The sequence below is a fragment of the Diadema antillarum genome, unplaced genomic scaffold (genome assembly GCF_040938485.1).
Source record: "Diadema antillarum isolate AM-2024a unplaced genomic scaffold, OU_Dant_1.0 seq00000649_RagTag, whole genome shotgun sequence".
Taxonomy (NCBI): Eukaryota; Metazoa; Echinodermata; class Echinoidea; order Diadematoida; family Diadematidae; genus Diadema; species Diadema antillarum.
This window is the reverse complement of record NW_027271563.1, coordinates 1,198,753-1,209,667: the sequence shown is the minus strand read 5'-3', so window position 1 is coordinate 1,209,667 and position 10,915 is coordinate 1,198,753. Positions and strand designations below refer to the sequence as shown.

At 38.0% G+C, this 10,915-nt stretch overlaps 1 protein-coding gene across 1 annotated transcript in view; it reads left to right on the top strand.

Moving 5' to 3' along the window:
* The first annotated feature begins 930 nt into the window (after window positions 1-930).
* LOC139736501 (uncharacterized) overlaps window positions 931-10,915 on the top strand; it is a 32,529-nt gene continuing 22,544 nt past the window's right edge. The window contains exon 1 of the mRNA XM_071647251.1: window positions 931-1,798. Within this exon, the coding sequence (XP_071503352.1) occupies window positions 931-1,798 (868 nt within the window). The remainder of the gene's footprint in view (window positions 1,799-10,915) is intronic.

Below are 10,915 nucleotides of genomic sequence, written 5' to 3'. Positions count from 1 at the left end.
ATAAAAGTTAGAGATGCAGTTGTCGGCCTGATTTTATCCAAATTAGTCCAGAACATCATTCGGAATACAGTCCTTCGTAAACCCTATTACGAATTAATTGGTATTTTCAGATCGAATATTGTAATATTAGCATGATTAGTTCGTGGTGTAAGTAATGATGCCCAGTCAGAGACTTAGGTAAGTACAGAACGCAAGGTGCAAAGACACACGTCACGGGATAAACCTATCTTGGGTAGTCAGAATACCATATGATAATTTTTCTGGTCATCATCACCATCACTATTATCTCATTGGTAACAAGTCGTTTTTTCTTCAAAGATTTGAAACAACACAGACACTAAACCTTTGTGAAAACTACCCAATCCCTTGTGGCAATATTTTTCTCGTGTTTTTGCTTTGCTCGTTTTGCTTCCCCCTTTTTTTTTTGTGAGCGATTAATTTTAGTTTATATGCCTTCTTAGATAGATCAATTTCTGACGCTTGATGGGTGTTTCAAACAATAGCCTTGTCAGAATGATTAGAAGAGAAGACAAAGCAAGTAACAATTTTACTGTTCAAAGGAAAAGGGAGGTGAAGACAAGTGTATCAACTTGCACTAGGAGAAACACTGATTAGACAGCAAAATAATTCTGTTTGTTATGGGTATCATATTTTTTCTTTTGTTTTACGACTAGGTTTAGCCTCGCTCGTTCTAATTTCAAGCTACCCCCTTTTTCCAAGGATTTGATTATTACCAATCGCGTCTTTGTTGACTGGAGTAGGGGGAAGCCTGATGAAACGGAGTTATTGGCCTAGATGAGTCACGTGACAACTTCAAGGTTCCACTCTCTCCCTCTTATGTTTTATGCCTGCAGGGTCGTCGAGGGTTTATCACCGTCTCCGCCGGACTTGCCGTCATAGCTCCGACGTAAAAATACGACCGATATTAAAATGTCCACGTCAACCTTCTGCGTGAATTCGCTGATAAACGCAGGTGATAACGGCTCAGTGGCTGCTCTCAAAGGCGCTGTGCAGGCCGACCTCCACTCGCACATCATCCACGGTTCGGCAAAATGCTCCCTTACCCCAAAATTCACGGACTCGTCGTTACAAGCCGCTTCGGTGGTCGCTGCAACCACCGGCAACGGACTCGGGCCTACGCCACAGGTTTCGGCGACAAACATGTATCCCATACCGGGGGATCAGAGCACAAATTACGCGTCCCCGTGGTTCTACTCGGCTGACCATCACCCGTACTCGTCGATGTCGATGCCGCCCGTGGCCGATGATTTCGACAACTCGGCCTACCATTACGCCATGGGCACACAAAAGAACTTCGAGACTGGGCTTATGGCGGCTTCAGGTGGGGGGTTTTACTCCATAGGTAGACATCAGGCTTATGATCGGTATCCAAACCATGCTAATACTATGTACCACCACCATTCATCAGCAGTGACACATGCCACCGCAATCCCGGTAAGCATAACAGCAGCTGGGACTCTGCCGAGCAAATACCTCACCAGCGATGGGGGCGGCGGCGGAGGCGGGACCAGCCCGCATGCCGGCCATCATCACACGCTGCTGGACGAGAAGCAAAAATACGCCAGCACCGACCCGGTCAGCGTCGGGGGCTACGATATATTTAGCTGCCCGAAAGAGACTCTAGGAAACTCAAAATCAGCCGGTCAAGGTGTGGCGGAAATTAGCCCGACTTACCCTACATCGGGCTCGGCGGCCGGATCGCCCATACCCATCACAAACAGCAAAGATTCGCCAGGATCTGATTCCAAAGAAAACGACATCGGGGACGACTGTGACGGTAAAACAAACTTCCTTGTTATTTGAATGCACATACCTTAAACTGAGAATGAAACAATGTCCTAATGCTGAGCCAAATTCAGATGATAAACATTGTTTAAAGTTGTTGTTGTTGTCTCTTTCCTTTTTTTTTCTCCCGGAAGATACAGTGATTGAATAAATGCCCGGAAGTGGAAGCGAGGAAGTGGAAAGGAACAGCGGCAAACTTCCTCACACTTTCTTTCCCCTCCAATAGTCAGTACTGTATTCTTGCATGTGATAATAACGATGATAAATAATGATATTACAGATTAAAGAAAAAATTGAAGGGAAGACACAGATGGCCCAGTGGATATCTCGAAGGCATGTTACTCACTACACTGGCTGCAGTGTGATGTCAAGAGTTCTTCTTCCGTTTCTGCGGTATTAGATCTGTAACGTCTTCCTTTGTCTTCAATGGGAAGCAGTGGCAAGGCAAAACTATGTGAATAAATGCTATTAGATGAAGAAGATAAAGCTGAAGATGGTATAATACAAAGTTAGGGTCTTGTTGACAACGAGACAAACAATTGATAGGGCAGGTCCAATTTCTTGAGAAAGAGAAAAAGAAACAGAAAGAGAGTGAGAGAGAAACAGACAGACAGACAGACAGACAGACAGACAGGCAGGAAGAGGGAAAGACAGAGAGAAAGAGGGAGGCAGGAGGCGATGCAATAGTACTCCCATTAAAAAAAAAGTTTCCATGCAAAAAAGTAAGTACATGTAAAAGAATTATCTTCATGATTTTACAACGTGTTGTGGTATCAACATGGCTGACTGAGTTTAAACCTATGCGGGGAATTGAATTCAACTGTGTTTTTCTATAAGGAAAATAAAACACAACTTATGAATATTTATCATTCCTTGTCATATTATGTGAGAAAAGCAAAATGGTGTATTATATGTTTGTTTGTGCGTTTACATGTCCCCAACAGCTTTTATTCAAACCAAGGATCTTTAAGAAGCTCCCTGTGAAAACGTTACTTGTATGATGAGAAAATAATGGTATATGGCGGCAAAGTATGTCCGAAACCCCACCATGTCTTGGAGGAAAGTTTAAAAAAGAAGTCAACTCAAACTCGAAACAGCTGAAAAGAAAAAAAAAAATCCCACCAACAAAACACTCAATAGTCTCACCAGCAAGCATCCTAAATAAGGGAGAATTATAGTATTCAACTCTAAATAGCATTATAACCTAGTTACTGTCCACGACGCATTTGATGCTAAAACGATTTGGTATTCAAGGAGAGTTTGAGTGAGTGAGTGAGTAAAAGGTTTCGTTTCTTTTCTATGCGGCATTGTCGAATGCAATGGCAGACTGTCTGAAGAAGAAGGAGGAAAACTAGAGGTTACTGAGTGTTGAACAAGACATGGTCCGACGGGTCCTTTGTCAACTATGTCTGATTAGAGGTAATACACGTGTCCTGCCGTGATTTATCACTGACTAGTAGTATGGCTTAAGATCATTACAAGTCATATTCCGCTTTGTTTGCATCGCTGTTTGCTCAGAAGTAAATGACTAGGTATAGACGGACGATGAGTGTTTCAGTGTTTCAGTTTGGCGTTTGGCGGTGTTTAGAAGAGGAACCGTGCTTCTGAAGTGGCTAAAGTGTAGGGGTTGGTACGGTTTCCTTTATCGCTCGTTCAGGAAAGCAATGCACGCCGCCAATAGAGAATATAATATTGCCTGGGCAACACGTGTGTCAGATTGAAATTACGACCGCTAGGAGGAGGTGGATGTATCGTAAAGTGCAACCCTGTCACTAAAAGGAGGGAAAAGAAAAGAAAGGGGAAAAAAGACAAAAGACGTGCGCCCTCATGAATTAAAAATATGAGTAAACGCGCGCGCTCCGTGTGAATCCCCACCTTCGTGCATGAAGTGCGACGCACTCGGGAGTGTCGTCAGCCAGCCCATAGAAACATGACATGCTTTTGAATGTATAACCATGAGGGTCATAATTGTAAGCTGAATAAATGGCGTAGCTAATGTGATGATTAACGGTTGCTAGGTATTTCGCCGACCCAACTCCTTCCATTTTTGTAGCTATCACTCTGCGGCAACCATAAAGAATAGATCCCTTTCCCAAATAAATGGCCATGATGCTTTTATGTTGGAAATCAAAAGGTTTGGGGGCTTTTCCCATCAAAGCTTGTTTTACCAAAGAAATATTCGCCTTTACTTTGGTCATTGTCTAGAGGATGGGAATGTTTGTTTTCATCAGAAATGTTGAAACCATGCAATATTTCTTCCCAATTTTCCCCTGTTATGGGGACCATCACCTGTTATGTTCGCCAAAACTCGAGGGACGGAATGTTCACCAAAATTAGTTTGTCTGAAAACATGCCTCGTGATAATTTCAGGTTCGTCCTTCATAATATCAACTACCTTTTATAGTACATCCTTGTTTTTGCCAAACAGCAGTACACCATTGATCAATCATGTCCATTGATCAATACAAAACATTCCTTAAAGGACAAGTTCACCTTCATAAACATAAGGATTGAGAGAATGTAGCAATATCAGTAGACCACATCATTGAAAGTTTGAGGAAAATCGGACAATCCGTTCAAAAGTTATGAATTTTTGAAGTTTCTTGTGCAGTAACCGCTGGATGAGAAGACTACTGCAGTCTGTGAATAACTTAGATGTCACATGCGTACAACAATATAAGGAAAGATATAAAGAGAATTTCACAAAATGTTTCCATGTTTCTTGCATAACAAAAGTACACATTCCCCCGAGTCGTCTACCGACAAATGTTATGGGGGAATATTATTCCCCTTAATTTAGGTCAGTAGGCAAGTCGAAGTGTGTACTTTTATTGTGCGAAAAAAGTGAAAATATTGTTGAATTTCTCTTTACATTTTCTTCATATCTGTTGTGCGCATATGACATCACAAGCTGTAGTAGTCTCCTCATCCAGCAGTGATCCAACACAAAAACTTTTAAAAATTCATAACTTTTGCATCAGATTGTCCAATTTTCCTCAAACTTTCACTGATGTGTTCTACTAATATTGCTGCATTCTCTTCAATCCTTATGTACATGAAGGTGAACTTGTCCTTTAAACAACCTTTCTGATTCTGAGTGTGTTATTTGTCGCACCTGGTTGACGCGACTCTATGGTTGCCCTCAACTCCTCCTCTCTTTCAGGCTACAGTATTCATTATTATCCATAATGATGCTAAAAGCGACGACTCTTGCGTATTAAAAGAGAGCTCAATAATTGTCCCCTATGATGCTCCCTCCACTCCCAGCTTGTTTAGATTGGGTTTTTGCTTTTGTTTGTTGGTGTTTGTTTGTTTGTTTTTTTTTTTTTGCTATCGTCAATCGTCAAGGACAAACATTAATGTCCGTTGCTTTAAGTTTTGGATTGTCTTTCACTCTACCCTAGGTAATACTCGTGCTCTTCATTTTCAAGGTGGTTGGACCCATCAGAACACAGCTACATGAAGATGTTTTATAAATCCATGACTTGTTGGGTCAGTAATAATTATACCAGCAAACAAGCGAACGGTGATTACAGTCATCACATAGATCAGGAATCGTAGCTTCGATCACGGCTATTAAAGGTCGCATAATTATGCCTTTGTATCACAAAGCAAGAATAATAATTATAAACACCTATAATTCTGCAAAATATTCTGTAGAGTGAAATGGGATTGCTCTGTGTCCGTTCTCACACAGGAAGTTCATTTGTTTGATTGGCACACTGAATGACCAGAAATGGTCAATACTCAGACGGCTAGGATTTACTTCTCTCCCCTTCCCTTCCTTTCACAGAAATGCGTTCACGAAATGACTCTTAATTGATGGAAACCGCATATTTCTGCAAATTGCCCATTCAAACGAAAGACAGTCGTTGTTTCAAGACACCATAGCAGACGTTAGTCAAGTATATATGATTAGGAAGTCCGACCTAGATTTGTTAATTTTACAAGGTGAAGAGCAAACAAACAGGCTACAATATCACGCCGAACGTGTGCCTGGACGCAGCCCACGTGAGATGACCGGCGAGTTGTTTGCCACAATCATCCCAGGCCACTAGGCGAGGGTCATCGGTGAACAATTAGCATTGGAGGTTTGGAGGAGATTGAGTAAGAGGTGGGGCGCAGTTCCGGGTATCTTGTAGTCTTTAGCCCAGGCTCAATTTCAGCATTAGCAAAGATTCACCGACGACGTGTCAGAACAACGAATTAAAGGCTCGTTAGCAGCTCGAACGAAATTTTTGGTCGTCATCATATTTTCTCCAAGTGTCAGGAGTCAGAGAGTGAGTGAGGGAGAGAAAGAGATATAAAGCCAGAGATTTATGATGATAATACCCTTTGACTGGAGATTACAATCTAAGCATCGCTGTAATCTGAGCACTTTGACACCTAACTCGCCAATAGTTGAGGTCAACGGACTCTAGTTAGGTCTGTTGCATTGCCAGAAAACTTTCGGAGCATAGTTCTCGGATTTTCTTTAACCAGTCATACACGTCTATAGGCTCAATCAAAACCGGAAAAGGGGCAATTGCAAAGGGAAGAAACCTGACAATTTGCATTTGATTTTTTGAAAGCGAATGAATTCATGAGACACTGGAATGCGAAAAAAAAAAGATGTTTGAAAAATACGTCTTCACAGTTGAGCGTCATTGCATGCGATAAAACATTGTTCTATACAACTCAACTGCGTATTGTTTTTGCTTCACTTTGATCACTGTCGTTTTCATGATAATGTATAATTGTTATACATTCCACAATTATTGTTTTCCATACCAAATAAAGTGCTCTTGTCGAAAAAAAATTAAATGAAATTTGAATTGAATTAAATTGACTTGGTCCTGTGAAGATATCAAAAAGACCGAGTATGAAAATTCTGGTGGAAGATATCGCCGTGATTATGTTCATTTTTCTTCTATTGATAGGAAAATAGAAGCAATGTAATAACAACTCGAACTGGACAATGTTGGTATAATAAGATGAAACACGATAGAATAAGAAGAGAGAATTTGCCATTTTGAAGATTGCGTGTATATAATCAAATGTTTGGGCTTACACAAAATGGTTCTCTTATTGGTGTTAATCACATTTGGCTTTCATATGATCATACATTAATGTGTAATTCAGCTACATTTCCACATGAAGTGTGAAATGAATAGATGTAATTCATTCTTTCTAACTTAATTTTGGGAGGTTTAGTGATAATTTTGAGTGCAGGTACATTGGAGGATACTTACGAGGCAATATCGTCAATCTCTATCATAATTGTCTTTTGCCAATATCACTCGTTTTTAATGTCTCATATTAGTGAGACCTATGCCATTGTCTTTGCTAAGTGGTATTGCTCATCAAAAACATCTTGAACATTGAGTGCTTTGATACTCTCATAGAGTCAATGGCACAAAACAATTGATTTTATTAAACAAGGATTTTTATGTTAATGAAGTTCATGTTTCAGAACACCGAATGGTAATAACAGAAATAGAAACAGAAAACTGACTCAAAACTAATGATTATGGTCAAGATTTTGATTATTTAGATAAAGTTTCCTGCAAAAACTGTCGAGGATTGAGATTATCGCAAAGCATTTTACATTTTGCAAGAAGGAGGGATAACTCTCTCATTTGAACTTTATCTATTTACATGACAGTAAAAATAGTTTTTTTTTTGTGTGTATTATTTTTGTTTTGTTTTTGCAGACTTATCTTATCAGCATTATGAATATGATTATCATTTTTGCTTCTCATTATCATTTTAATAGTTTGGTGCGTTGTATATTTGCTTTTCCCCTTAAAGGTTAAGGGCAAATGATACATACAAATCTATATGAAAAAAAAAGACAATAGGTAATGAATGAAAAAGGTATAATCCATTTTACATCATTATTACATTGACGTGTGATGTTAATTGTTCAAGTTCAAGTTATTTTCACAATCTATTGAAAGCATGACTATGTAATAACAGAGAACGGATTTCCTTTCACTTGGTGAAACAACCTCGTCAGCCAATGGTCGGTTTTTCAGAGGGGTCCACCCTGTCAGGTGAAAAAATTCAAATAATAAAGAATACAGAAAGCATAACAAACAAAAAGTAATTATTAGAATAATAATCATATAAACTGCTTTTTAAATTCAAACACAAATCAGAACCCCCAATTCAAACGACAACAAACCAAAATTCCAAACAAAACAGAATTTGGACAGAAAATCGATATTTCTGGTACATGGCAGTGCATTGGTGAAATCTTTTTCATTAGATTGTACATAAATTGTTACTTTTTCGTCGTCCTTTAGCATAAATGTCATCAAAGAAGATTATGGACGATATCTAATACTAAATAGTGCCATGAACAATATTTTGATAAAAACTTAGCGATCAAGTTCAACACAAGTAAGTTATATGGAAGTGAAAGTGAAAGCAAAGCAAAGAAATACAAGAGACCGCCATTATAAGCATATCTGGAGTCTGATAGCGGTCTCAACAAAATAATTGATTGAGGGGAGATATCTTAAACATTGAACAGAAGGGCAATTCCCCCAAAATGAAACTTTTTTCTACAAATCAGACATCTGTAATAATTTGAAAAATATATGAGCTACAGGGATAAATGTAGGATCAAATGCTAGAACTTGTCAAGTTCTTTCATATTAATGGTATTTTGATACAATTGAAATACATCAATTTAGGCATTCTTTTCTTCAAACCTCCATTTTGGGGCAATATTTTGACATTTTTGGTAACAGCCAACAGTTTTTGACTCTATTTGTGACCGTGCATCACAAAACGAACAAAAAGTCGCACACACTGATTTTGTGTGAGGACTGAAAATAGGTGAAATGGGTCAACCTACTCGATCTTGACTTTTTCATATTTTCTGAAAGAGCAAGTCTTCTTCTACATTATGCTAAGATTTGGGATCATAAAACGGGCAGGAAACTATGTTTTTTACCAGTTTATCTCGAACATTTTTTTGGTAGAATAGTGTGATTAGGTGTGTCTTTCAGAGCTGCCAACTAGTACTGATTTTCAGTAATTTCTACTGAAATTGGAGAAGAATACTGAAGGTTGCAAGCAAATTACTGATTTTAGACATCATTGTCTGTGATATATTCTATTACACCGTTAAGGATTACTGATTTGCACTCAAAAATGGTGCAAATTACTGATTTTCAGCCATCACAGTACTGAAAGGCTTTTACAAATGTTGGCAGCTCTGGTCTTTAGAGTCCCCTTTTCCTTTCTTAAAACCTTGTACACACTCTACACTTTCAACTCTAATAACTTTTTAAAGGATGATGCCACTGCTTTAGAAGTTGGTATTAATAATGGACAGAATGTGTTGATAAGGCCTGCTCAATTTCAGTTTAATCTGATAATCCCTTCATTCTTGTTACTCTGGTGGTTTACATCCTGTTTTTTGTCCCATTCATCGCACAGCCAGCACAGCTTGGTAGAGATTAAACGCTTAAATAGACACTGCACTGCAGAGCCTCTATTCTCAGTTCACACTTTTCCTGAGTGTGTGCTTTCTTTCCAATATTTATATAAGTTAGGAGAGTCCATTTGATTTGAGTTACATATCATTTTAAAGCTGAAACTCTGCTCTTTCAGAATATGCTCTTAACTAAATTTCATGTCTGGCGACTTTCTATTTGTTTTGTGATGCAGGGTCACATTTACTCAAAATTCATCAACACTTCATAGACACTATTCGTCAATTGTATGTTTATATTTTTTCTTCTGTTTATATTCTCCGATTATTAGTTTTATCCATTGTTATCTGACTTTTGAGGCTGCAGGTGTATTAAATTAATTTTACAAATTTATCTTATCATCGTTGCCTTTAGAATTATCATAATTACTTCTAATTATCATTTAGTGTAATTCAGTTCCTTAAAGAACCAGACCAATGTTCTGATGTGATTAAAAAGAATGGGTAGTTTATAGGACCTAATACCTGTATAGGAAAATGCAATTTTATATTGTGAGGGCGTTTGTAATTCATTTTTCAATTTCAAGTTATTTTCATATCTATAAAAAAAAAAACCGACAATGCAATTGCAGATAATTAATGTAAATCCGTTGTGTTGATCACCATCGTCGGCCGAAGGATAGTTTTCAGAGGGGTCACCCTGTCAGATTAAAAATTTAAAATAGTGTACGTAATGAATACACAAAGCATAGCAATAAAAATGAATATAGGCTTATAAACTAATTTTTTTTATTAAATACAAGCACAATAAAGAGAGAGAGAGAGAGAATAAAATATTGAGAACCGTAGTATTTGTACTTGACAGTGCATTGATTATTGCAAAGTTGATTATTGTGTAATTATATTACGCTTTTACAAACAAACCTATTTAATTGAATTGATCTTGTTGTTCTTTTTGTAAGTGTTAAGCGTCAGGCATAAATCATCAAAGAAGGTAAGAATCTGGCCAAAAAGTGTTGATTTTGGTGGACGATAATAATGAGAGTGCAAACCAAATAGAACACAAAAGCTATCAAGCTAAACACTAGTAGATAGTGATATGGACCCAAGTGAAAGTGAAAGGATATCAAACCATTACAAGAGGCCGCCACAATTTATAGCAAAGCTGAAGTTGAATGGCTGTCTTAACAAAATAAATGATTTCGGGAAGTTATCTTAAACAATTACAGAGGCTGTACGCGCGCACACACACTTAACTTTATACAAAGCTGCCTTAAGAAGGCCGTTTGTGCAATAAACATGCATTATACATTGTCTCTGTCATACAAGGTTATCGTAGGTTTTTCCAATCAAGTTGGAAGTGTTCGTTTATGATTTCTATCATTCCAATTTAATAATATATCATATTGTATGTTTGGGTTTCCTAATATTTTACATTGAACAAACTGCCCTTCTAGAAGGACGTTCATGTGCAGTCCTCTCTGGCTTCTCTCTGGAAAACAAAGACAGATTGCTGGAATTAAAACCACTGCCTTTGAATAAAATGGGTGCATTTCTTTTTGTTCTGAACACCATTATACGTGTATTGTTCTTTTTATCGCACTCCAACTAGTTTTATCTGTATGTATCTAATTTTCGAGGCAGCATGTTAACAGTTTTCTATCATCTCGTCAGCATTGTTAT